Source organism: Aspergillus terreus, genomic scaffold, assembly GCF_000149615.1.
Source record: "Aspergillus terreus NIH2624 scaffold_16 genomic scaffold, whole genome shotgun sequence".
In the NCBI taxonomy this organism is placed as follows: Eukaryota; Fungi; Ascomycota; class Eurotiomycetes; order Eurotiales; family Aspergillaceae; genus Aspergillus; species Aspergillus terreus.
Genome location: NT_165939.1, coordinates 731,522 through 758,111, shown reverse-complemented (window position 1 = coordinate 758,111; position 26,590 = coordinate 731,522). Strand labels below are relative to the sequence as shown.

The following is a 26,590-nucleotide window of genomic DNA, read 5'->3' as shown; positions in this document are numbered from 1 at the left end:
GTCCACCGCGGACGAGGCTGAATTCGAGAAAATCTCCATAGAGATCCCTCGTCCACCACCACGACGTATTTCACGAGTGGAGCGTCTCCTCGCCGTCATCATGTCGCCCAACAACCGGCAGGCCGCTCAAACACATGGCCTGGTTGGGAAGCCATTGCTGTAAGAGATCTCTTCCCGTTCCCTGATAGGACTTGCATCAGAGCTCCCTACTGACACCAAATAGCTACTTCACCAGTGTCTTTGTATCATTAGGCGTTTTTCTTTTTGGTTATGATCAGGGTGTTATGTCGGGCATTATCACGTGGGTTTCGTCCCCCTTAGACCATAAATCGTCAACTAACAGAAGGATAGAGGCGGGTATTTTAAGGACTATTTTGATCAGCCATCCCGAGCGGAGATTGGTACCGTGGTGGCCATTCTCGAAGTTGGGGCGTTCATTGCCTCGTTGCTCGTTGGCCGAATCGGTGACTTGATAGGTCGCCGCAGGACTATTTTATACGGCTCCATAGTCTTCTTCATCGGTGGAGCTTTCCAGACTTTCGCCACGGGGTTGCCCATGATGATGGTTGGCCGTATCATTGCTGGTTTGGGAGTCGGCGCACTCTCAACAATCGTACCGGTCTATCAGTCCGAAATTTCGGTATGTCCTCTTTCGACGCAGCAAATTATCATCTACTGACTTGCATCCACACAAGCCTCCTCACAACCGTGGGAAACTCGCGTGCATTGAATTCACCGGAAACATTTCCGGATATGCTGCGAGTGTGTGGGTCGATTATTTCTGTAGTTTCATTGAGAACGATTGGTCGTGGCGCCTGCCCCTACTCTGCCAATGTATCATGGGAGCTTTTCTTGGCTTTGGCAGCCTCATAATATGTGAATCACCCAGGTATGTTTCAATCAAGTCCCTGATTTGACTTTCTTCGGGATGGTCCGGTATGATGGGGTGCTGACCCGGAGACCTAGATGGTTACTGGACAATGACCATGACGAGGAAGGCATGGTGGTTATTGCTAATCTCTACGGAAAAGGTGACTTGCACAATGACAAGGCCCGACAAGAATATAGAGAGATCAAGATGAACGTCCTCCTTCAGCGACAGGAAGGTGAAAGGTCTTACAGTGACATGTTTAAGCGATATCACAAGCGGGTCTTGATCGCTATGTCTGCGCAAGCTTTGGCTCAGCTGAACGGTATCAACGTCATCTCCTACTACGCACCTCTGGTCTTTGAATCAGCAGGCTGGGCAGGTCGAGATGCTATCCTTATGACCGGCATCAACGGAATCTCCTACCTTGCGTCTACAGTTCCACCTTGGTATCTTGTGGATCGCTGGGGAAGACGGCCAATTCTGTTGTCCGGAGCAGTAGCCATGATCGTGTCTCTCTCGTTGATATCGTATTTCATCTACATTGATGTTGCAGCAACTCCCACCCTAACGGTCATCTTCGTCATGGTCTACAATGCGGCCTTTGGTGCGTCGTGGGGTCCTATCCCGTGGCTCTACCCTCCGGAAATCCTGCCCTTGAGCATTCGCGCAAAGGGCGCCAGTCTCAGTACAGCCACCAACTGGGCCTTCAACTGGCTTGTTGGGGAGGTGACGCCAGTTTTGCAAGCTGTTATTAAATGGCGGCTTTACTTAGTGCACGCGTTCTTCTGTGCATGCAGTTTTGTGCTGGGTGAGTGACCCTTGGCTTGCTCTAGCCGACTACTTGATGTCTATCTGCTGACCGATATTGCCAAGTGTACTTCTTGTATCCTGAGACCAGCGGAGTGCGTCTGGAAGATATGAATGTCCTTTTTGGAGATGCGACAACTGCCATGCCGACTCCAGCTACCCAAGGGGAACGTGGCTCTCTCATGAGTGCTGGTTCGCCGGTGCCTTCACTTGACATCAGACGGCAGTACGGACCGCTCGGGGCGGACAATGCTATTCCGGGGTTGGACATTGATCCCCCGCATATTGCTACTGACGGCAACGGCAAAAATGCCCGTGGCTCCCAGGAAGTCAGTAGTCACCGCTCCGAGGGCTTTGGCGGCTGGATCTCAAATATGGTTAGCCGTCACAAGGGCTCGGGACAACGAGCACAAGGCAGTCAGTATAGCCGACTCGGACAGGATGAGGAAAGTTAGAAGTGAGTGGCTCGTCGATGACGTTACATACACTCTCGTCTCTCCTCCTGAGACTGCTTTTGACTGGTTGCATTTTCGGTTTGGTGTTCCTAGACCCCTTCCCCCTTTCATCTGTCTTTACCGTGTGTCCATATCTTTTGAACTTGTTGTGTAGTACACCTTGTTTCTTTCTTTACTACCATTTTTCGACTCTTATTCCCTTGATCACTTTCATTCTCTCTTGGCTTCCACCTTTTGTTTCAGTGTTTACATAGAAAGTGCGGGATACCTTCGGTTACATGGGACTTCTTTGAGAGGGTATGGCGATGTGGGCCATGTGGACTGCTTCGTTTACTATTGACAAAGTGAAGTAGGAAGGTATCATGTGGTATTCGGAACATGGGTAGGACTGGAGGATGCCGGAGTGCATGTGGCAGATGCCACAATATCCAGATAAGACGTCTGGTTCGAGAAAGTGGCGATAGAAGCTTTCCCCCTCTCTATAGATCCTGATATCCCGGCCTCCGAAGAAGGTTATGTACATACATACTGGGATGAGACGGCTTTTGACTCTGATGTTTTCTCCGCCCTACCACGCAGAAGCGAACTACCGGCTTTTGAATAGAGAAACGAAGCCTATCACGACTGCTAAATTGGCTGTATGTATTGCACGAAGTGTGTCTGGATGTCTAGAGATCATCGTACGGGTTCATGGACATTTTTCACATGGATAACAACATCTGTAACCCGAAAGAGGCGTCGAAATGGACCCAGAGCCCCTATGGGGACCACCTACGGAGTATATTAAATGCCGGTTTAATTTCGTCTTTCTAAATATACATGCTTTTTTGCTATTTATATTTCAATGGCTCAGGAATGCCTGTCTGGGAAATTTGTGGTCATTAGTCTGTTCCCGGAAGGTGGTCCTTGCGGAGTGGCAGCTTGACGCGCCCGGGTTTTCCGCGTTATCTCCAGGCCAACTCTCCGTTTGCTTCACCACCTCACCACCATCTCCTCTGCACCTTTACTCCTTCTCACCATTCCTTTGTTTTCTTTTCTTCTCGTTTATTTCCCTTCGACCTTTTTGCTTGACAGTATCATATTCTTCTTTTATCGGGTTTTGGCCTCCCTTTTGATTGTGGCATAGAATCGATCGTGGTTCTTCCCCTCACTTGTTGCACAACGCTCACGGAGCTCCTCCACAGTCGATCATCAGATATGACTCCATTCCGTCGCTAATTTTGAACCTTTCTCTTCTACTTCTCGATAATTTCTTTCCTGTATTGCGATTTATCTCGAAGACTTCTCGGCAATCGAGGAATCGACTCCCTCCGACACCCCTGATCCGTCCAATCCCTGACCAATCCCGAACGTCGATATCGACATCGACATCGTTGCAACATGGCGACGATAAATTCTGCGTCTACTACTGGCGCCGATTTCGCCTCCGACTTACGCCGCCGAAATGTCGCCCACGCGGAAAGCCCAGGCAAAGGCCTGTACGAGCCTCTCGAAAAGGAACGGAAGGCCAAGGTATGGAGATCGTCGAGTTTGGGGGTACACGGGGGAATATCCTGCTAATTTATGGCTTTCCCTTGCAGAACTCTTCGTATCTCTCTGTGTTGGATCGCTGGGAGTCTCTAATCGTGCCCGTCATCCTAACGGCTCTGGCTATCTTCACGCGAATGTACCGCATTGGCCGCTCTAATATCGTGACGTGGGACGAAGCACAGTAAGATACATATACTTCTACAAAACGGTATGTACTAATCAATTTGGCTTAGTTTCGGAAAGTTTGGCTCGCATTATCTGAAACGCGAATTTTACTTCGATGTACACCCACCGCTTGGGAAGATGCTCGTTGGATTGTCCGGTCTTTTGGCTGGTTACAATGGGTCTTTCGAGTTCAAGTCCGGCGAAACATACCCCGAGGACCTCAACTATACTTTTATGCGCGTCTTTAATGCTGCATTCGGAGTCGTCTGTGTGCCACTGGCGTACTACACCGCTCGCGAACTTGGTTTCCGGAGAGCTACCGTCTGGCTCGTCAGCTTGATGGTCTTGTTCGAGAACTCGTATGCCACTATCTCCCGATTCATTTTGCTTGACTCGATGCTTCTTTGCTTCACCTTCACCACGACCTTCTGTTGGGCAAAGTTCCACCGCCTGCAGCACGCCAGCTTCACGCCTGAATGGTTCACTTGGCTTTTCTTGACTGGAATCAGCATCGGCTGTGTCTGCAGTGTGAAGTGGGTCGGTCTCTTCTGCACTGCTCTGGTTGGACTTTACACTGCCGAAGACCTCTGGAATAAGTTTGGTGATCGCAGAATCTCGGATGTCCGTGAACCCAGGAACCTACATACGCCTACAGCCTGCTAATATTTCTTACTAGGTCACTCTTGGGAAACACCTCGTTGCTCGCGTGATCGGATTGATTATTGTGCCTGCCCTGGTCTATATGTTCTCCTTCTATGTGCATTTCTGGATCCTCGAGAACAGTGGACCGGGAGATGCGCAGATGAGCTCGCTTTTCCAAGCTAACTTGAAAGGCACGGAGGTCGGCAAGGATAGTCCTTTGGAGGTAGCCTTTGGCTCCCGCGTCACGATTAAGAACAGGGGCTATGGTGGTGGACTTCTTCATTCTCATGTCCAGACATACCCGGAAGGCTCCCAACAACAGCAAGTTACTTGCTATCACCACAAGGATGCGAACAACGATTGGTTCATCTACCCGAACCGCAATGAGCCCGACTACGATGCCAATGCTCCGCTGAAGTTCCCCGGTGACCGCGATGTCATCCGCCTTATTCACGGACAGACCGGACGTAACCTGCACTCTCACGCCATATCTGCTCCTGTCACGAAGTCGCACTATGAAGTCTCCGGTTACGGAAATATCACCATCGGGGATGAGAAAGACCACTGGGAAATCGAGGTTGTGGATGACGCTGCCTCGAGGGATAGGAGCAGGGTTCGGACCCTCACGACGGCTTTTAGATTGCGACACCCTGTTCTGGGCTGCTATCTTCGAGCGGGCAATGTTAACTTGCCTCAATGGGGCTTCAAACAAATAGAGACGACATGCGTGAAGGAAAACAAGCCCCGGGATGTTTACACTCACTGGAATATTGAGTCCCACTTCAATGAGCGACGTAAGTGCTTGCTCCCTCCACCATCGAGACACCCGCTGACCCGTTGTATGTAGTCCCACCCGGTGACCCTGGATCTTACAAGTCTCCGTTCTTCAAGGACTTTATTCACCTCAATGTTGCTATGATGACGTCCAACAATGCTCTTGTCCCCGACCCGGATAAGCAGGACGATCTGGCCTCCAAGTTCTGGCAATGGCCGATCCTCAATGTCGGTCTTCGCATGTGTTCTTGGGATGATAACACCATCAAGTACTACCTCCTTGGAAATCCCTTTGTCTACTGGGGCAGTACTGCTAGTCTTGGGGTCTTCGGGCTATTGGTCCTCTGGTATCTCGTGCGGTGGCAGCGTGGATACAATGACCTGACGCAGGGTGAAATCGACCACATCCATTATTCTGGGATATACCCTGCCATTGGATGGGTGCTCCATTACATCCCCTTCGTTGTTATGGCACGCGTGACATACGTCCATCATTACTACCCGGCTCTTTATTACGCCATCCTGACGTTTGGATTTTGTACGGACTGGCTTACCCGGAATGCTCACAATAAGGTCTATTGGGCGATACACATCGTTCTCTATGCCGTTATCATTGGGCTGTTCACATACTTTAGGGTCATCGTGTTCGGTATCGAAGGTTCTAGCCAGCAGTGGGCTCATCTGGGTTGGTTGAGTGGCTGGCGGATTGCCAACTAAGAGCGATCCCACTTCACCCCCTGGCCAATTCTCCCTCTTTTCTCTCAATCTTGACTTCCACCCTGTCTTATGATCGAAAATCCTTTTCCTTACTCTCGCCTGTACTCTTTGCGTCTGACCAGCAGCGAAAGCAGTCAGATACTCCACAAGCCAGACTAATGTCCAGTTTGTTTGTCTGCGATAATATTAAATTGGATTATATAGAGATACTAGCTATCAAAGATGGTCCTCAGGCTGTTTTTCCTCTTCCAAGGTCACCTGCCTTTGAGAAAGGAAATGATCGGGCATGCCATCAAGGCTATAACGTACAGCTTCTACATATTCAGATTTCTTAACAACACGATCCACTCCATCCGTTTCCGCCACGACGCATCGCATCATTCAGGCCCAGGGTGACAGTTTTCGGCATCCCTGTATTTGAGCCTCCCGTGGCACCAAACCCTTTGACGCCACTCCGGCGGTCATTCAGATCATATTTGCCTGCCTCGATGTTTTGGTATATCCGCTCAGCGACCTCCAGGAATGCGCGCTCAACGCCATCGCCGGACTTGGCGCTGGTTTCGACGTATCGCACGATATTATTCATGCGACACCACTCCTCGGCCTCTTCTCTGGTGACACGCCTCTGATTTGTGCTCGAGTCGTCACCCGCAAGATCACTCTTGTTGCCGACTAAGATGACAACAATTCCATCTTCCGCAATCTGTCGTAGATCCTGCAGCCATTGTGTACACGAGGTGAACGTAGAAGGTCGAGTAATATCGAAAACAAGCAGGGCCCCGGAAGCTCCCCGAAAATAAGACCGGGTGATAGATTTATACGTTTCTTGCCCGGCGGTGTCCCAGAGCGACAGCTTCATCTTTTTCTGAACTTCTTTGTGCCCATCTGCTTTCCGCGGCGGAGGCGGGAGCCCGGAAACGACTGTATCTTCCTGCGTGTCTGACGCCGCGGATGATGGGGGGTTCGTAAGAGAGGCCGCGGGACCGTTGCGATGGGGTTCTAATCCAAGGCTTCTCGACGCAGGTGGGCCGACAGGAACGATGCGCGACCCGAATTCGACGCCGATGGTCACATCATGGGTGGCAGAAAAGCGTCCCTCGCAGAGCCGGATAGTCAACTGTATCGGAGCGAGTGTCAGTCCACGTGGGCATTGATCATGAGAAGACAAGGCTTGGGCGTACACTGGACTTGCCAGTCCCGGAATCACCAATGCAGACGAGCTTAGCGATATAGTCCCATGGCTGTGACATGGATACGGAGAATTCGAATCTGCGAACAGGTCGCCACCGGGGAGTAGAGAGCGCAGACGGAAGAGGTATATATGTACGTGCGCAGCGGGGATCGGGAACTATGACGGCTGTGACAGTCTGTGTGCAAGCATGTAGATGTGGAGGGTGGTATCTTTCGTTGGGAGGGTAGGCTCCAAGGCGGAAAACTGCGGCGGATAAAGGAGGACGGAGATAAGCTGATGGATGGACTGTTGATGGTTTAGTTATGCCCCGAACAGGTTGGTTGTCTAACCAAGCTAGCTATGGTGGGGACCCGAACGGTGGTATCAGCGGCTGAGTCATCTATCGATCGTCCATGACCGTTCCGTATGACGCTTGCACCCTCACGCCCCCATCCTACTTATCGCATCCGTCATGCCCATCTTCTCCCACACACCCACTCCCCATCCATAGAGACAGTCCAGCTCTTCGGAGAGACAGGGCCTCCATGTCGATGTATATGCGTATTGTTACGCCGTCATAGCCCATCCCATCTTCCTGCTATGTTACTGTGGTCTTCAAACACACCGCTACGCTTTCCCGACGCCGTTCGATAAATCGCCGGAGACTTCCATCACCCTACCGCCTGACGACCGACCGACACTCCGGTAGAGATGTTTTCAGAATGTAAGGGAGCTCCATCACCCTGCTATGACGTTTCTATCCGCCACGGTGGTCTCACTGATCGTGTGCTATCCCAGATGCCTCTCGCTTTCTTGCCCAGTCACAATCCCGAATAGTCCCTCAACCGGATCAGCCTCAAAGAAAGTCCTATGGCCGCCGCACACAACAGACGGGGGCCTCCCGGTTCAACTCTCGTTCATTTCTCCAGAGAGCACACGCGGATCCGTACCAACAGGGTGCCTCGCAGATCTCCCACTTCCCTTTCAGTTCCCGACACCAACCGGCTCCTCTCTTTTACAGCGCCACAGATGAATTTCGTGAGGAAGACGACGAAGCTGAGCATGAGCGCGAGATCGCCGACTTCTATGCGCTACAACGATCACGGAGGCACTTTGGGGGTAGCCAGCTCAAAGAATCCTCGGAGCTTGACGACGATGACAGCTCTCTAGGCTACAGCGATCAAAGACTACTTTCAGACGACGCTCCGGGGAAAGGAAAGGGGATTAAGAGCTCGTGGCGTGCAGACGAGTCCGGTTACAGAGGCCGAAATGTGGCAGCTGAACCCATGGACGGGCTAGCTGAGGATGACCGCGAGTTTGCTGCTGAAGAGAGCAGACCCCGGACCAGGGATAATCTAGTGGATGTGCGACTTGAAGATACCTTGAGGTCCGAACTGGATGCGGATAGGGATGACCCTCCCGATTTTGGGGACGAGAACCCTCCTTCTATCCAGCGATTCCGGGAGCTGCCTCAGTCTCGGAGGGGAAATTTCGGGGCAGAGTCACTCCTCACGTCGCCTGCAAGAGACAAGGATGTCGCGATAGATGAGAATCCCCGGCCATCGAGTGCTGCCGAGTCATATCAGACATCGAATGCCGCGGCAAGATTGGATTCTCCAGCATACGATGCTTTCTGGGGCCAGCTCTTCTTGATATCTTTAGCCTGCCTTTTCGCTACCGCATTCCTTGTCTACCTGCATACTTCGTCGCCACCAAAGGACAGGTCCAAACTGGGGGACACAATATATACCACCATCCATCGATCCTATTACTTGCTGGGCGTTTATACTCTCGTTTCGGTATTTGTGTCGCTGCTGTGGCTGGCCCTTCTACGTTCATACGTCCGTCATCTGGTTTACTTCATGGTCATCGCTGTTCCAATCATCCTGTACTCGTTTGCGCTCTATCCTTTTGTTTCCAGCTTCAAGGGATCCTGGCACGGATCAAGCGTGCAGGACAAAGTGATGAGAGCCGGCTCCATCATCCCGTTCATTATGGCTACCGCATGGGTATACAATGTGCTTCGTGGTCGTCACGCCATCGGTAGAGCGGTCGCTATTCTCGAATTCGCGTGCCGGATCCTCGCTGCGAATGCCGAGCTACTTGCGCTCGGACTGGGTGTGCTCGCCCTCACGGTTACATGGACGTGGGTGTGGATGCTCATGTTCACTCGGGTGTTTCTGGGCGGGCATCTGGCCGGGTCCAAACACTTCATCATCAATTTGAGCAGCTGGTGGCTTGGGATATACTTCATCCTCGTCTATGTATGGTCCCTTGGGGTCGTTGCCGGCATTCAACGGGCGGTGTCTGCGGCGACCGTCAGCCAGTGGTACTTCCACCGGCTTGCAACCCCTGCTCCTACCTCCAGGCAAATTGTCCAGGCAGCGGTTAGTCATTCTCTGACAACGCTCTTTGGCACAATCTGCCTGTCCCGGCTGGTTGCTCTGCTCGTACGGCTTCCGCTGATCCTTCTTCCAAGCCGCCTTTCCTCGATCTTGGGTCTGTTTGCATATTCGCTTGTGCCCACGCCCATCACGGCACTCACGGACCCTCTCGCGCTCACATATGCTGCCATCCACTCCCAGCCACTTTCTGTCTCCGCGCGCGGTCTCACCCGGATGACCAACTTATCAACTCCCATTGCCACATCTTCCCTGCATCCACGTTCATTTTCCTCATCCCGCGATAACTCCCCACCGCTTCTTCCATACCGGCTGTCGAAGCTCATTCTGCACGCTGCCCGCCTCATGATGTCGTTGGCCCTTGGATTTGGAGGCTGGGTGACCACCGCTCGAAATCTAGGTGTATCTACTAGCAGCGGGACGATCCGCGGCAGCGTGTACGCCTACGTGGTCGGTCTCATTGCAGGGACCATCGGCTGGAGTGTCCTCGGGGCCGTGGAGGGCGTGATCGCCGACATCGTGGACGCTTCCATCATCTGCTGGAGTAGCGAGGTAGGCACCAGTGGCCGCGAAGCGCGGTACTGCCGAGAAGCCGGGTGGTTGTTTGGAGAGGAGCCGCGATACGCACGTTATGATGATGATATGCCTTAGTGGAAGTTTGAACTCGGTCACGCACGTATCTTTAACTTGGTTTTGCTGTGGATGGACGACGCAGGTGTTTGGCTGTTTTCCATTCTAGAAGTCTGATATTCTTTCCCATCATGGTCTTGTGGCGTTCCAGCGTTGATTCGGATATGAGTATTGTCGTTTTCATTGTGGTGGCCAGTCGCATATGATGGCTCTAAGGTTTGGTATTAGCGCTAGAGCTCAGGTAGTTTGCAATCCATTGGTTTACAAGTTAAGCCACAGCATGCAATCTAGTACAGCATCTACCACACACTAAGATATGTATCTGAGCTTAATGGAAAGGCGTAGACGCTCTCATTGAGGTATCGAAATAACAAACAGTCCATCCGTATAGATACATATGAATTAAGCGGATATACATCTATGAAGGGAGCAGCATCAAGAGCCGTGGTATCATAAATCAACAGGCCAAAGAAGACGAAAAGAAAAAGACCCCAGTACGCCCAACGTACACAAATCCAGACGCCAACGCAAATTCGCAAGCATGGGTTGAAACACTAATCCGCCGTTCAATGCACCGAAGCAGGTGCAGGATGCACGCATCAAAATAGAACCGAAACCTCCCTATAAGCTCAGACGACCTCTCCAGTCCACACCTTCGTTTGCGCACCACTCTTTCAGCATGGTATATCCGAAACGGACGGTTTCCACGGGGGAGGTTGTCCTCCCGAGCGGCAAGAAATAGTCACCCGAGTAATCCCCGGCTTTCAGTGGTTGCTTTCCTTGGTCAGAGAAATTCTTCGACCGGCGGGACCAGGTTCGGGGGAACTCGCGCTCTAGGACATCCTCGTTGAGACCACGCGAACCTTCGAGCCACAATCTCTGCGACTCTTTGTAGCATTCGGGCAGTCTTTTCTTCAGATCAGCCAGGTCTTTTCGGTTCCTCCTGCTCTCGCTCGACGCAGAGTTCCCATCACTCCCTGGCGTGGGGGGCGAGGTCTGTTCGCCCGGAAGAGGAATCACAGCGAGACGTTCTAAATCGAGCGTATGAATAGTCTCGTAGGACACTGCGCCCAGAATCAGACACAGGCTATACAGCCGCGGAAAAGGAGCGCTGTTCTTCTTCACCACGCGCCAGTATGCAAGGATCGAAAGCCAAGAAGACGAATCGCCAGTCTGACGGGCCACTTCCTTGGACTTATCATCTGCCGCAAACGCCAGAATGAAGCAAAGAATGGCTTCAATTGCTGTAGCGGCTGCGAGCTTCTCATCCGCGGTAGAAACGTTATCTCTGGCTGTATGTCGCTCTGCAGCATGCTTTAACTCCCGCCCAAGGTTTCCATACTTTTGATATTCGTCTTTCCATGCGCGACGTTCACCGCTACGCGCGGACGGTTGATTGTTGGGCGGGAGAGGCGACTGCCGAGCAGCAGTGGTTGAATCGCCGGACGAATGTCTTGAGTTCGGCTTGACAGGTGCTTCAGCCACGGTCTCGCCCCGATGATTGGATTCTCGACGGCCTTTCGACGGAACCGTTGAGCTCGGCTTCGATTTTTCCTGAGGGTGTGGTGTGATGGAAAGCCCGGGCGTCCCTGGCTTGTCTGAACTTGCGGTTTTTGAATTTGTTGAACGCTCTTTGTTGGGTTCAATGCTGTTCTTCACTCTCCCATCTGCGCCCAGAGGTCTGGATGAATGGACCTTCCCGGTACTCCGCTCGTCCTTCGATGAATGGGAGTTGCCAGGATCCGCCAAGTCGTTGACCGGTGATTTCGACGCAGTTTTCATTTTACCGGAAAATTTGAGAAGCGCCTCCACACGTTTCCTGTTTGACCTTCCATACTTCAACCTCACAATCAGGCGACCGGACTTCTCCGTTTTCTGGAGTACTGGGTCGGTCTTCACTGTTTCGCAAGAATCTGAATATGAGGCGTCTAACGTAGCAGATGGCTTATGGTTGGCGGAACTTGGCCGTTTGCCAGGTACTGGTAGGTTTGGGCGACTGGTCCCTGGGTCCAACTGGGAAGGGCCTTTGTCAGAAGATCTGGGCTTCTGAGTTTTGAGCTTTGTCGCATCTGCATTTTGTTTGTTCCTTTGGGCCGGCTCCGTAATATGTGACTCCTCGTCCAACTTGGCGAGCTCCCTCTCCAGATCAGGAGGTAATGTGGGGGACAAGAGACGGGGTAATCTGGGGCTCCGCGAGGTCGGAGGAAGTGTAGGCGATAACAAGGCGGGAAGCTTATGGGGTTTCGAGCGTTCACGTCTATCAGACTCTGTCGGGGGCTCAGCCGATAATCTCGGTTTTTTTGAAGGCTGCTCCTTTTCATGCAATGTAAATGGTCCACGGTCTTGTTGCGGAGGGCGTTTGCGCTCTAGGCGGTCTGATGAATGCTGTGATGTAGAATTCCCTCGCGGTTTCGAGGAGGGCTCTTTTGTAAGGTTGGCCTTGGAAGCGGGCTGGTTATCGTCGAATCCAGAGTTAGTCGAAGAGCCCTGGCCCGCAACCTCCTGACCGGCGGGGGAAGCTGAGGTGCCGCTTTTTCTTTTATTTTTATAATCGTTGAGGCTAATCTTCTTCTTGAGAGAGCCACTTGATGGAGTGCTGGCGGCACTCTGAGGCGCAGAGCGTTGGTCAGGCATGACGCTGCCGTTCCCGTCTGACCAATCACCAACGGCGACGAGCAAAGAGTCTCCCTCGTCGTGGGCTAAAAATGTCATATACTGCAGTTGGTGTTCTTCTGGTGTAAATGGCCCGTCATCACTCACGGCCCAGTTGTTGACAAAGCGGTTTCCGAGGCGGAACGGCACATCGGAGGGAACAGTGAGGAGGAAAGGGTAGATCGGAAGGACTTCGTCTCGCAGGCGTTTCAGTCGGTGGTCAATGGGGTCCTGTCCAAATGGAAGAGGTGGTTCGCTAGGATAGTTGGAGGCACTTGAATCATGATCCGCAGGGCGAGAGGGCCGGTTCACCGACATTGCAGTCCGAAGATGGCACGACTACAACACACAATTGGGGCCCCTCGGTGAGCGGATAATTGGCGGGTACTGTCCCAAGATTCACCAGTGTTGACACTGGATTATTTCCTTCTTCTCCTCTGATTTCTCTGGGTGGTGAAGGTAGCGGACTTCATGTGGTTTCCGTAGCTGAGACTGGGGCGTCGGGTGTGTTGGAGCATCACAGGGAGAGGGTTCGAAAGCGAGTGCGCGCATTCCCTGGAGGGCCGTGGGCATTACTTAGGTCGACCTTGCCGGAGACATATGGTCAGCACGATATGATCCAGCAAGCGCCAGTTCTATATCGTCGGATGTCGCGCGACTAAACAAGTACCGCGGAGGCGCAAGGACGACAACAACGGTCGCAAGAGCCGAGGCAGACTAGTCTTGGGGGAGATGGCCACCGTGGCGGCGGGAGAGAGCAATATATTTATAGAAGAACCAGAAGTGACCTCAAAGAAACCGGGCGATAAGAAAGAAGTCCAGGGTCTGGCAATGAGAAAGAAACCGCCCGGCCAGCAGATGCCGCGCAATGCCAATGCCGACGACGACCGGCCCGATTGGAGGAGGGCCTTTTCAGTCACGGGGCAGATATCTGCAAGTGACTCCCAAGCAAACAGGACTGAACGGAGAGCTTGGGATGGAGGAGAAGAGATTGAGTTGGAGGGAGGAGAGGAGAGTAAATCGGGAGGTGTAGGACGGGAGGGGGAAGAGCGAGAGCAGCTCCTCCGACGATGGTTGGTCTGGAATTATCGATGAGGTCGGCCGGTACCACCGTTACCGTACCGTACGTTACATGATTTCCCTGCTGAAAGGGCAAACGTCCTTTATGCCATCCGTGTAAATACTCCGAAGGCGTAGATCCCTTGTTCGGGGTCCTTTATGGTCTAGTTACAGATGCTCCGCTACATAATGAGATCCTAGGAACGGTCATCCGGCCCGAACTTGTCCTGCCAGAAGGCTCGGAAATGCTTCTGTTCGCCTGTGGCCGAGATCTCCTCCACCTCGCCGGGCGTCAGTTTAAAGCTCAAAGCCCGCAGGTAGCTGCTCAGCCGTTCTTCTTTACTGCTGGTCGAAATGGCAACACAGCCGCGGTCCATGGTCCACCGCAGCAGGATCTCGGCCTCGGTGACCCCATACTTCTGGGCTAGCTTCGACAAGAGGCCGTCCAGAGGACCGCCCTTGGCGCGGGTAATGGGAGTAAGTGGCCCATAGCTGGCGGTGGCGATGCCCTTCTGTTGGTGGAAGGGAACCAGATTTCCGTGCTGCAGATAGGGGTGGAACTCGATCTGGTTGATGGACGGAGGCACTTGGGCGGTCTTCAAGAGGGTTTCGATGTGGTTCTGCAGGAAGTTGGACACGCCAATGGACCGCGCTTTGCCGGATGCCTTGACCTTTTCCATCGCAGCCCACGCCTGCTGGAGCTCACTCTCGGACTTCGCGAAGAAGGGGGCGTGGATTAAGTACCTATGGGCATTGGTTAGCTTTGGGTGATAACTCAGGACGAGAATCGGGAGCGTACAAGTCAACATAGTCCAACTGGAGCTTCTCCAAGCTGGCATCGATGGCCTTCGGGATATCTGCAATGTTGACGATGACCTTGGTGGTCACAAACAGCTTTTCCCGCTCGATGCCACTCTCTTTAATGGCAAGACCAAGCTCCCGTTCGGTGTTGTAGACTTCGGCGCCATCGAGGTGGTGATAGCCCAGCTTGATCGCGGTCTTGATGGAATCGACCAGAGAGCGATCAATGTCATTGTCTCCACCCTGTTTGAACCAGGCGGTTCCTGTGCCGTATGACAGCTGTCCTGCATTAGCTTTGCGCTACCCAACAGACGCGTAGAGGGGGGATGTCGTTAGAAGTACAATGGTAGACATACCAACGGGATGGAAACACCATCATTCAGCTTCACGCTGGGGATAGCTTGGACAGGACTCGCCATGCTGATTGTTGTTAATTCTCTGTAGAAACGGTGAGGGGTGTAGGATCGAAGCCAAGGAAAGTCCCCGCAGCTTCCGTGCGATGTCCATGGTACTTATACCGGCCTGAGAATTATTAATGACCCGGCGGCGTATTCCACCGAGTGGGGGATTATCGGAGAGATAGACACAAAAGTACATAGTCACCTATGCAGAGTAGGTATAGAGGGTCTGTTGATTGTGGTGGTTGGCTCCAAATCGTATAAGTACATAGAAGTACATATAGATAGAATGTAATTGCTCATGGGTTACTTGTCTTCAGATATATCATGTACCGGACATGAACTCCAAGTCATTTAGAGAAACAATATATCTGCCTTTCTTTGGAAACTCGACACCATCAACCCCTCCGTGATATATCATTCATCATACTACTGTAGACAGAGTATCAAGCGGGCGTGGTGGACGGAGAGCACCTAATCTCCGTCTCCAGTGACATCATCCGGTTTCCGAGCAGCCGAACTACACCCTAACAAATCTTCCGATAGCCGTCAACTATTCGATGAACACCAATTCTCCTAACCTTCCCTCCTCCACTCTTTCTCATCATCAATCTCCCCATACTTAATGCTGTTGGTCGCCTCCCGGCTCTCCCGCCTTAACCACCCGTATATGTCTTTTCGCCGCACACTATACCAATCACGGACCCTACATACCCGGCTGAGCCAAATGGCCTCGCACGTCTCCAGCCCCGCCCACGGGGTCTCGCTGGGCGACCTCCCCAAATCCAACGTCTTCACATCGAAGCTCCCCGCGGACCCCGCCTTCGAGACGCCCGAAGACTCGCACCGGGCGCCGCGGGAAACCCTCGGCCCGCGCATGGTGAAGGGCGCCTTGTACACGTTTGTCCGTCCTGAGCCAGCGGAAGAGCCCGAGCTGTTGGGGGTTAGTCCGAAGGCAATGGAGGATCTTGGTCTGAAGCCTGGCGAGGAAGAGACGCCCGAATTCAAGGAGTTGGTTGCAGGGAACAAGATGTTCTGGGATGAGGAGAGGGGCGGTATATACCCGTGGGCGCAATGCTATGGAGGTTAGTTTGCGCCAGCCAGATCACCCAAGACCAATGGACAGGTATTAATCTACAACAGGTTGGCAATTGTATGTCACGCCAAAAGATTAAACAGGACAGGGTACTAACATCTCACAGCGGCACATGGGCCGGCCAGCTGGGCGATGGAGTTAGTTGCGCCGCTGTGATGAAAGACACGAGTTGAGCTGACACCCGCCAGCGCGCCATCAGTTTGTTCGAAAGCACGAACCCGGAGACGAAGCGTCGCTACGAGCTACAGCTGAAAGGCGCTGGACGAACGCCCTATTCCCGCTTCGCAGACGGCAAGGCCGTCCTCCGGTCCAGTATCCGCGAATACATCGTATCAGAAGGTATCGCTATCTACAGTAGTCCCATATGAAAGAACGATCGATGCTAATCCCGACATTAGCGCTCTCTGCCCTCGGTGTGCCTACCACGCGCGCCCTCTCGCTCACGCTGCTCCCCAAGTCAAAAGTCCTGCGAGAACGCATTGAGCCCGGCGCGATCGTGGCCCGATTTGCTGAGACCTGGATCAGAATCGGCACCTTCGACATCCTTCGCGCACGCGGCGACCGCGACCTGATCCGAAAACTGGCCACATTCGTCGCGGAAGACGTCCTCGGCGGATGGGAGGCGCTGCCGTCCGCGGTGACGCTGGCAAAGGACCAGCTGCAGCCGGAGGCCGTGGATAATCCTGACAGGGGCCTCGCTTGGGACCACATACAGAAGCACGAAGACGTGGAGGAGAATCGGTTTGCTCGACTGTACCGGGAGATTGCGCGACGAAACGCCAAAACCGTGGCTGCGTGGCAGGCGTACGGGTTTATGAATGGCGTGCTCAACACCGACAACACGTCGATTTACGGCCTGTCGCTCGACTACGGACCGTTCGCTTTCATGGACAACTTCGACCCGCAGTATACACCGAACCACGATGACCACATGCTGAGGTATTCGTACAAGAACCAACCGACCATCATCTGGTGGAATCTGGTCCGACTCGGAGAGTCCCTTGGCGAGCTGATCGGCGCAGGTGCAAAGGTCGACGAGGAGACCTTCGTCAAGGAAGGCCTGACAGAAGAAGCTGCCCCGGCCGTTATCAAACTTGCGGAGGACATCATTGACCGGACCGGAAACGAATTCCGGACAGTTTTCCTGAACGAATACAAACGCCTGATGAACAGACGGCTGGGGCTGAAGACGCAAAAGGAATCCGATTTCCAGGAGCTGTACTCAGAGCTGCTCGATACCCTGGAGGCGCTGGAACTGGACTTCAATCATTTCTTCCGCCGTCTCTCGAATGTACCCCTCAGTGAACTCGACACTGAGGACAAACGCAAGGAGGTGGCGCCGAGATTCTTCCACGCCGAGGGCTTCGGGGGGATTGGCTACACCGAGGATTCTGCGCGAGAGCGCATTGCCAAATGGCTGGAGAGCTGGAGGGTGCGCGTCCTCGAGGATTGGGGACAGAATAACGACGAAGAAAGACAGAAGGCCATGAAGGGAGTCAACCCGAACGTGAGTAGTCGCGTTGTTTCTATACACGCCCCGATGTCTTTACTCGATTTGGAAATGACAGCGTCGAGCTAATGCTGTGTCCCAACAGTTCATCCCGCGTGGCTGGATTCTAGATGAAGTGATCGAGCGCGTTGAGCGCAAGGGAGACCGAGCGGTTCTCGGGCGCGTGATGCAAATGGCCCTGAACCCATTCGAGGAAGAGTGGGGGTTGAACAAGGAGGAAGAGGAGCGGTTCTGTGGAGATGTTCCTCGGTTTAAGAGAGCCATGATGTGCAGCTGCAGTTCGTGAGGCACTCTTGTATCTCGAATACTTGTAAATAGATGCAGCGTTGTCTCAGGATTACCCTGCTCTATCTCTGTTACATGCGGTAAAGGATGGGACCTCCTTACATCGGCCCAACCACATCGATAATAGGAGATGTTTCTGTCTGGCAACGCATTGTGAGCGAACATGGGCAGTCACAAGGCCTAGACGCACCGCCTTGCATGAAGCCGGCAGAAATATACTGAAGGGATGATATGATCATGAATTGTTCTCAAAATTTGACAAATAAAACTCGCGCAGATTTTGGTTTAAGGTCCTTGGACCACATGAAAGAAACCATCACATTTGTCCACCCATAACTCAGACCACCTGTCATATTTTTTTCATATCTCGCAACCGCTCGTCGCGTCCCACACGCAGAAAATTGACTGGGGAGGGAAAACACGTTGTTGCGGGTTACGAATCTCAGCGGGCCACGCGGGTTCGACACCTCCTGGGGGTCGAGCGCAGTAACCGGAAGGGGCGGGGAAGTCGATTTGAGAGACCAGGGTCGTAAGCCAGGTCGTGATTTTGGCCACAGGTTAAAAACGAGAAGAAGGTCGCATATCGAGGCGCCACTGATGTGCTAGCATGGCGTCGATCCAAAGATCGTCTTCATGTCCTGGCCCCGTGTACACTATCGCGATAGAGAAGACAAAGGACTCGTAGCGTGTTCCTCCTAGTTGGGGCAAGCGGCCTGGACGTGACCAGGTTGCTTGCAGTTGTAGCAAACGCGCTCGCCCTTAGCCTCGGTAGGGCAGTCGCGGGAGACGTGGCCAACCTCACCACCTAGAAGCCGGTCAGCAATTGGAAAAATGTCCCGGGGTCTATTCATGGGGCTTACAGTTGTAGCACTTCTGTCCGTGGGTGCAGTCGCGGGCCATGTGGCCGAATCCGCCGCACGAGTAGCAAGTCTGCTGACGGCCGCCGTAACCGCCACCGAAACCACCACCGTAGCTACCGCCCTGGGGGCAGTTGCGCGCAATGTGTCCGACACGACCGCACTTGTAGCATTCCTGGCCACCGGGGGCACCGCCGCCGTAGCCCTCGCCGGCCGCCTGGGGGCATTCCCGGGAGATGTGGCCGGTGGTGCCGCAGCGGTAACACGACTTCTCCTTGGGAGCTACTGTGCATTCACGGCCTAATTGAGGGGATGGGTTAATCCGCGGGCCGCGAGTGACAGGGTATTTCGGTAAAACTTACTAACATGTCCCTGGCCTGTGATCGGGAAGAATCAGGTTAGGGTCTGGTCCTAATTTGAACGGGGAGATGGGTTTAGCATACCACCGCAGTTGTAGCTAGAATGGGGAATTAGCACGACGAATTATAGGAAGAAAGAGACGTTATATACCAGGTAGGAGTGCCCTTCTTGGGACAGTCGCGGGCCTGGAATCAGACTTGTAAGATTGCATTCTCCGAAGACATCACGTCGAAAACGCGGACAATTGGGGTGAGAGGGTTGCAATGGGGTGGTATTTACCTGGTGAGTGGCTTCGCCACCTGTGTAGAAAGAGTCAGCCGTTATTCTGGATTTGAAGTAAAAGTGCTTGCGCAGGAAGAGAAACAAATCGCAGGACGTTTTAAAACAAAGTATAGCAATGTATAATGCGGCAAATAAGACGATCAATTCAAAACACCGAACCACGCCGTTGAGCGCGAGCTGTAGAGCGCACAGATGCGGCAAGACAAGGATTTTGCAACGACTGGGGACGACGTCTGGATCGCCAGAACGAGGGAAAACTCACAGTTGAAGCAGCCACGGCCTCCAGCTTGGAAACTCATTTTGAATCGGGAGAAGAGAGAAGGGAGATGAGGAGAAGAGAAAGTGGTTGAGGGAGATGAGAGGATGGAGAGAAGATAGAATAGAAGGAAGTAAGTAACTGAAGAAAGGAATTCTGACTGGAGGTGGGGGGAGAGAGACACAATCAGAAATTTTATTATTATTTTAGTCGTGAAGAACGGTAGGTAATTTATTTTCCCTGATTACCCTCCGTACCACGTATTTTATTCTTCCAAGCCCAAAAGTCAGTCTGTGCGGGGGAAACGGGCCAGAAAACACTGAGGAACTGAAAGAGGCTGGAATCCTTCTGAAACACGATCGTTCTGACGGGTTTCCTGCAGGTGGGCTGGACTGTGTCAGGTCTGGGGATGGATGTATGAGGCTACTCACACCCCGGAAGTTCAGGTACTTCCACAACCCAACCATCTTGGAAGGGATTCCTAGGAATTCCACTTGAGAGATCCATCACAAATAGGTAGTTGGTATTTTCGACTTATTCGTGTTGGTCTCTTCTCTTGTCTTGATGGCCTCTTGACGTTGTCTGAGGCTCGGTGGCGGATTGTGCATCGTATTCGCACCACCAGCCTCATACCGAGGCATCACAGGACGCATCACGAAAAAAGGTGACCAGAGAGCATTCATAGACAAGACGTAAGAAAAAGTCCTCAATCCCAGAAAGTGGAAGCTCCATGCTTTTATATCCAGGCACATCTTCTCCAAGGTCCCCGACTAGAGACAGGTACCTTGGGCGTCCGGTATCCCCTTGCTAGTCATTTCCTACGTAATCACCATAAGACCTAGAGTTATACCGAGATAGGTAGTAGGAAAGTATGCATGTCTATATAGTGTCTCAAATGCATATCGCATCAAAGCGTCAAAATTAAAACCAAACCATTTGCCGTCATACAGTCATCATATGTCCAATGTTGCGCCCGGACGTCAAGTAAAGTCATATAACTCAAGAAATCGCGTGCCCAACTGGTTCTCGCGAACCAAAAGCACTCGTTCGTCGTCAAACCCAATGCAGCCGCGCTTTTGACATTCTTGACAAGACCCTTCCGCCGGGCCGCGGCTCTCCCCGGTCTCACTATGCGGAGCAACGGAGAGCAGGGTAAGGCCTTCTCGCGGGCCCTGTTTCTCTTTCTCAGGGCTAACCTGGATGCTCCTCTCTTCCCGGAAGGCTTTTGCAGTGCCGAACAAGGAGATCAAAGTCTCAAGTTCCCAGATCCGGATCTCCCCACCATGTGAGCTGACTGATACAGCCTTTCCCCGATCGCTGACTTGGACTGTCGAAACGGACGACGTGTGGCCCCAGAGTCGCTGACCCCCTTTGACATAGAGGCCATCGGCCGTCGAAACAACGAGATACACAGTCAAAGTATTGTCCCGGTGGGAGCTCAAAAGATAAGGATGTGAGTAAGAAACGGAGGTAGGCGGTTCGTGATGTGATATCGACGGTTCGATTGACGTAGAATTTTGTCGATGGCTGTTCGGACTTTCGGCTGCTGACTCGGTGGAAGGGGACGCGGACATCAGACCGTACTGGGAATCCACCGTTGTGGTGAGTCGCGAGGCTATCTGCTCGCCACGTTGATTGAAGTGTACTTCTTGGATCCCAAGCGACCAGCCACAGCCAATATGAAAAAAGCTGAACACGACGGAAGAGATGATCTCCCCACCCGTAACCCGAATAGACAGGGACATTGGCGTCAGAATGCTTTCGCCAGTGAGAGACGCAAGTCGGTGAGCTTTCTGTGGTGGTTCCGACGTATCAGAGGCAGCATCATTTGCAGGAACCCTGTATAAAGACAGATCTTTGTGGTTTGAGACCATCAAGACGTACGGGAATGACAATGCGATGGCTGTAATAGCAGCGCCTGCACTGTCCCCATGAGATGAATGAGCCTTCAGTTGAGATGCGGTGGTATCAAGATGATAAATGCTGAAGCGACCGCTTTCAAACCCCACCGCTACATACACCAGGTCCCGCTGTGGACAGCGACTTGCGGCCAACGCAGTAGGAGCGTTCGCTGATTGTGGCCCAGGGCCATCAAACGGGACGGTTGCCAGACACGATTTGGGATTCCCGGAATCCCACGCCCTTAATCCATGGTCCGAGTCTGCGGTGAACACATACCCAGCACAGAAATCCACCAGGAGCGGTGAACGGGGTGGTTGCGGAAACGCAACTTCGGACACCCGACAGGCTCCCTTTGACCAGTTATGGCGCAGACGGTACTGTCGTTTCCAATTTGTCGCGATGCCCTCTTTCGCCAGATGACTGTGATCTAACCATGTCGATACCTTCGGAGAGTATTGGAATTTAGCCCGTAGGGAGCTGGCACGTTTGCCGTTCGCCAGTCGACGAGCGCGAGGTCGTACCCATCGGCTATAGTATTTCCTTTTCCAGAGCTCGGAGTCTCCTGCAAGGATGTGGAAGCGACGTGAGACACTGAACGTCTGTTAGTATTCATCCCAACTTGTTGTATAGCGTGCCACAGTAACCATACCTTTGGCAGATCAGTAGCGAAGGTATTGGCAGATAGGAGAGTATGTGGAGGAGGATTTCGTCACTCAAGGAGGAGAGACGATCGGCCGTTCTGTTGCCAGCTCGGGTCACGCGCGAGCGTTTTGATGGAGGAGGAGCTGACAGCGTGCCCTCATTTGGCCTTTTAGACATGCTGCCGATGAAGCGAAGATGAACATGCGTGGGAAGCCGTCCCAGGAGGTTTGCGACAGTAGTCTGGGAATGAGGCTTATCTGAGGTCTGGAGCAATCGATAAGATCCCAATCGTGGCGGTTACGCGAATACGAGAATTACAGTACGTGTAAAAAAAAAAGGTGCTTCCGTATGACGTAAGATTCTCCTGTCGCGTCTCATCGCGTTCGCGCCCAAGTACCTAGGTACCAAGGCAGTGATAAGAGTCTCTATTCTACATTGTACAATTAGTTCGTTCCATATGGACGCGCAACACCATCCATGGATACCCTCAGTCGCCTTCATGCTTCCGTGACTCAGACTATTGAGAATGCCTTCGAGACCGCGTGCGAACAGCTGGAAGCTGAGCTTTTGCACCATGAAGAACGCGCCCGCAAAGCCGAGGAGCGCGCTCAATTGGCGGAAGAAGCACGAGATGTTGCATCAGCAGAGATTGAAGCACTGAAGAGAGAGATCGAAAATTTGCGCGAAGAGCTGAACCAAAAAGACACCGATTTAGAGTCGATCAAGACGTGCCAGCGATTGAAAGAGAGATATTCTCCGCAGCATCTTCTAGCTCTCCCTGACATTGAAGATCCAAGCAGCCGGAAACTCGATGAAAAGGAGCGTGCGGTCTTGGGTGGCAAATATGTCGAGCTATATGATGACGCCCAAACACTGGCAACGAGCTCGGGAGCGCTAAGGCAGAGAATCAAACAGCACAAGCAGAAGTTGTGCGACTGGAATGAACGCCTCCTCAATGACCAGTTTACTATTACAGCAAATAATGGGACGATAGTCAGATTTAAACGCGTCCAATGTTCTGCCGGAGGCCAACGTCCTACCAGACACACGCTTGACCATGAAGTCACGGACAGAGCTTTGACTCCAAGACTACCCAGCCCAAAGACTAGATCAGCTGGCGATGAGAGAACCGAAACTTTCCAAACAGGCCATGCGCCATTGCAGCCTGCACAAACTGATCTATCCGAGTTAGCATCGACCCAGTCTGGCTCTTCGCCTGGTGGAGAACGGGAGGCTATCGAGAGAGACACTCCTGCCGCCGACGATACACACGCAGCGGGGACATTGAAGCGAAAGCGAGCTTTTCGTCAGGGCGTTTCTGGAACCCGTGATTGTGGTGTGATGCAAAAAGTTATCGAACCCATCCTTATCAAAAGTGAAAGCCTCTCCTCTAGTCCACCTCGGGCATTTTCAGTGCCTATTGGGACGCAAGATTTGGATGAGGTTGGCGACACCGTGGAAACCCCGACAAGAAAGAAGGCCCGCGGCACGGTTCAATTCCAAGACGGTGCGCAGTCTCCCACGAGGTCTCGGAATGACTGGCACTCTAGCAACTTCAAGACACCTTCAAAGAGATCCAGCATTCTTCAGCCTCTGGACACTAACCGACCAGTCCATAGTCGCGTCTCGGACAGGTCTGTTGGGAAAAGCTCCGAGAAGCCGAAGAAGTATGCTATATCTGCGCTCGCAGAAGATGGCGATGAGAACAACATTGATTTCCGTGGAAGGAAACGACCCACAAATCCTGTATCTGCATACAAACTACAGTCGACAACACCCAAAACAGACAATGTTTCGACAACGCGGCGGTTAGACGATCTCCTAGAGCAACCGTTACCTCCAAGACAGCCTTTATTATCTAAAGGAAAGACGAAGACGAAACACGACAGGGCGGCGGTACCTGCCGCAGCATTGCGTGGCCCGGAGGCTCGAAATATTGTTCCTGCAGCACGACCCGTGCACAGAAGCCCCAACCCAGAGGACCAAACATCGAAGGTCACTTATCCGCTTTACGAAGACACCGAGCCTTCGCCAGTGCTTCCGGAAGAAGAACCATATAGATGTCGACCGTTGCACCGGCTTGAATTAGACCATTTCAAGATCAATCCCGATTATAACCAGGGGTTGGACTATGCGTTTGATGAGGTTGTCCGCAAAAAGGATGAGCGCAAATGTTTATCAGGTTGCATGCGTCCGGGCTGCTGCGGGGACAAATTCCGAACCATGGCCCGATTAAACTACAAGACTTCTCCCGCGGAAGATCGGAAGATTCTAGAGGAATACCTGGGCGACGACAAGCATTTACTCGACGGATTGACTGAAGAAGAGCGGAAGATGTACCTGGAAGATGCGAAAGCAAGACGCCTGGCCAATTCTTTCGGAAAACATAGACACAATCATCAGCGATCAAGCACACCACCGGGATTCTGGCGAACCGACATGCCTGACACTCAGGAGTTGGAGCAAGACCGACAGGAAGCGAAAAAGCTCGAACGAGAGAAGATCAAGGAGCGATATCGAGAGGCGATGCGCCCAGGTGGTATGTGGAAATTTGCAGATGAGTGAGCATGTAGATAGACTGGATGGCATGTCAGATACATGCTAGATAATTTATCATTTGTGTAATAGAGACTGCTTTTGAGAATATCTAGTCACATAGATCCCTTAGCTTAGGTAGGTATCAGCAATCTAGATAGATGCCGAACGTACTGTAAAAGGACGTCGGGATTTCTGGAGCCCCAGAGGGACCTCGGCATTGATGGCTTGGCAGACGGGGAAACACGTGCTCTGGGGCTCCCTCACTTATCCGGACGTCACATCCCTTTCACCTTACCTCTCCATCTGCTGGCTGCTCTTGTGCGACCTATTCTGCATCTATCTCACTCCAGAGATTTTTAGGATTTGTTTGGTTGAATAGTTGCATGCAGACACGCCTTGTTTGAGATGGAGTCTGCATGGAACACCAAGAATCGGGTGCCTCCTGCCCTTTGGCAGCCATCCAAATGGCTGCCCATGTACGAGGACTTTGTGACGAAAAACGCTAGCACCGTGGGACAGGTAGAGTCAGCTCTGCGGTCACTGACTTATATCATTCCAGGTAGGTGAGACGGATCTTTTTGTTGACGCGAGCGGTTGGCTGATGTTATGCTGTCCAGGACGATACCGGGATTCCGAGATATCATCAGAATGCGGTATGTTCAAGTAGCGGTTGTGTTTCTGTATCCCCTCTCTAATACCTATACAGTACATTCGGGTGTGCAGCTTCTCTCTCTATACCATGACAGCCTTGTCTCCAAAGTAATATCCAGACTACCCCCGACCGTTCCGCGACCAACCCCAACACCGCACTCTCGGTATACCAAGTACTGGTCATCCAAATCCTCCCTGTACCATCGGGTCGCCCTCACACTCCAAATGGTTCAATATACAGAACTCCTCTGGGAAATGATCGCGCGGCGACGGGGCGAGAAAGTCCGCTGGCGGATTGTCGTCCTTATCGAAGTCGTCAAAGCGATCTGCCGTCTCTTTCTATTACGCCTCACGAACTCCCGGCCCCTAGTCAGCCCTCCTCTACCCGAACGTGAGGTGGACCCCAGGACTACGGAAGAAGAGGAAAGTGATTGGAATGGCATGCAAACTCCTGTCAGCGAGGGTTCGTCTGACCTGAGTTGGACCATGCCTCGCACGGGACTTTCCCTCCCCACTCTTCCTGACGTGAACGACGTGTCGAATTACCTCATCTCGAAGGTGCTTACGGCGGATGATATCAAACCCCCCAAAGCTCTCCTTCATCGAGTCACCGGCCAAGGGCAACTCGCCGAAGTGCTCTACATTCTTCGACCAGTGGTCTACGCATTGGCACTGCAAAGATGGAGTGGGGATAAGCGCAGCTGGAGACCCTGGCTTATTGGTTTTGGAATGGAATACGGTTGTCGGCAACTGGCAAAGGCGGACTTCCGCGAGAGAGTCGCCGGCGGTCTCCGGGGACTTACTGGCCTCGAGCGCGAGGAGTTACGAAAGAGAGGCTGGGCGATGGGTTGGTGGTTTATGCGGGGTGCATTCTACGAGAACATCACTCAGTATGTTATTCCCTCCACATGTTCTAGGGAAGATTTTGAAGCTAACGGAAACAGACCTTGGTTGAAGGGATTGACTGGCAAGATGAAGGGCAAGCCCCTCCTTGACTTGGTTGGCAGCGTCATCGAGGACTACGAATACCTCTGGGACAACTTCTACTTCCCGACCGCGACTTTGTAAAACGTTTCTTTTGTTATCCTCCGAGGACTTCGCTTCTCTTGGCCTTCACGAAATAGGCATTGCTTGACG

At 52.6% G+C, this 26,590-nt stretch overlaps 10 protein-coding genes across 10 annotated transcripts; 5 read left to right on the top strand and 5 right to left on the bottom strand.

Annotated features, from left to right (window-relative positions):
• Window positions 1-100: 100 nt before the first annotated feature.
• On the top strand, window positions 101-2,133 carry ATEG_10222 (putative MFS monosaccharide transporter; the record flags this gene model as incomplete). The annotated part of the gene is made up of 6 exons (XM_001209524.1): window positions 101-159; window positions 224-301; window positions 352-640; window positions 696-889; window positions 967-1,679; window positions 1,745-2,133. 6 exons carry the CDS (start codon window positions 101-103, stop codon window positions 2,131-2,133), a joined length of 1,722 nt encoding a protein of 573 aa, XP_001209524.1.
• Window positions 2,134-3,513: 1,380 nt separating this feature from the next.
• Window positions 3,514-5,961, top strand: pmt2 (protein O-mannosyl transferase; the record flags this gene model as incomplete). Its single annotated transcript, XM_001209523.1, has 5 exons — window positions 3,514-3,645; window positions 3,714-3,844; window positions 3,897-4,449; window positions 4,505-5,264; window positions 5,318-5,961. 5 exons carry the CDS (start codon window positions 3,514-3,516, stop codon window positions 5,959-5,961), a joined length of 2,220 nt encoding a protein of 739 aa, XP_001209523.1.
• Window positions 5,962-6,292: 331 nt separating this feature from the next.
• Window positions 6,293-7,211, bottom strand: ATEG_10220 (uncharacterized protein; the record flags this gene model as incomplete). Its single annotated transcript, XM_001209522.1, has 2 exons — window positions 6,293-7,078; window positions 7,143-7,211. The coding sequence occupies 2 exons, from the start codon at window positions 7,209-7,211 to the stop codon at window positions 6,293-6,295; spliced, it is 855 nt and encodes a 284-aa protein (XP_001209522.1).
• Window positions 7,212-7,843: 632 nt separating this feature from the next.
• On the top strand, window positions 7,844-10,185 carry ATEG_10219 (uncharacterized protein; the record flags this gene model as incomplete). Its single annotated transcript, XM_001209521.1, has 2 exons — window positions 7,844-7,856; window positions 7,931-10,185. The coding sequence occupies 2 exons, from the start codon at window positions 7,844-7,846 to the stop codon at window positions 10,183-10,185; spliced, it is 2,268 nt and encodes a 755-aa protein (XP_001209521.1).
• A 600-nt stretch (window positions 10,186-10,785) lies between these two features.
• ATEG_10218 (uncharacterized protein) lies at window positions 10,786-13,134 on the bottom strand (the record flags this gene model as incomplete). Its single annotated transcript, XM_001209520.1, has 1 exon — window positions 10,786-13,134. The coding sequence occupies one exon, from the start codon at window positions 13,132-13,134 to the stop codon at window positions 10,786-10,788; it is 2,349 nt and encodes a 782-aa protein (XP_001209520.1).
• A 938-nt stretch (window positions 13,135-14,072) lies between these two features.
• On the bottom strand, window positions 14,073-15,095 carry ATEG_10217 (aldo/keto reductase; the record flags this gene model as incomplete). Its single annotated transcript, XM_001209519.1, has 3 exons — window positions 14,073-14,619; window positions 14,675-14,955; window positions 15,033-15,095. The coding sequence occupies 3 exons, from the start codon at window positions 15,093-15,095 to the stop codon at window positions 14,073-14,075; spliced, it is 891 nt and encodes a 296-aa protein (XP_001209519.1).
• Window positions 15,096-15,801: 706 nt separating this feature from the next.
• Window positions 15,802-17,966, top strand: ATEG_10216 (YdiU domain protein; the record flags this gene model as incomplete). Its single annotated transcript, XM_001209518.1, has 6 exons — window positions 15,802-16,159; window positions 16,218-16,227; window positions 16,277-16,307; window positions 16,359-16,509; window positions 16,569-17,677; window positions 17,766-17,966. The coding sequence occupies 6 exons, from the start codon at window positions 15,802-15,804 to the stop codon at window positions 17,964-17,966; spliced, it is 1,860 nt and encodes a 619-aa protein (XP_001209518.1).
• Window positions 17,967-18,660: 694 nt separating this feature from the next.
• ATEG_10215 (putative zinc knuckle domain protein (Byr3)) lies at window positions 18,661-19,763 on the bottom strand (the record flags this gene model as incomplete). Its single annotated transcript, XM_001209517.1, has 5 exons — window positions 18,661-18,770; window positions 18,826-19,122; window positions 19,189-19,279; window positions 19,462-19,481; window positions 19,727-19,763. 5 exons carry the CDS (start codon window positions 19,761-19,763, stop codon window positions 18,661-18,663), a joined length of 555 nt encoding a protein of 184 aa, XP_001209517.1.
• Window positions 19,764-20,700: 937 nt separating this feature from the next.
• Window positions 20,701-22,441, bottom strand: ATEG_10214 (WD domain protein; the record flags this gene model as incomplete). Its single annotated transcript, XM_001209516.1, has 3 exons — window positions 20,701-21,559; window positions 21,605-22,213; window positions 22,272-22,441. 3 exons carry the CDS (start codon window positions 22,439-22,441, stop codon window positions 20,701-20,703), a joined length of 1,638 nt encoding a protein of 545 aa, XP_001209516.1.
• Window positions 22,442-22,741: 300 nt separating this feature from the next.
• Window positions 22,742-26,521, top strand: ATEG_10213 (uncharacterized protein; the record flags this gene model as incomplete). The annotated part of the gene is made up of 6 exons (XM_001209515.1): window positions 22,742-24,803; window positions 24,982-25,120; window positions 25,192-25,361; window positions 25,420-25,455; window positions 25,509-26,343; window positions 26,398-26,521. The coding sequence occupies 6 exons, from the start codon at window positions 22,742-22,744 to the stop codon at window positions 26,519-26,521; spliced, it is 3,366 nt and encodes a 1,121-aa protein (XP_001209515.1).
• Window positions 26,522-26,590: the final 69 nt, after the last annotated feature.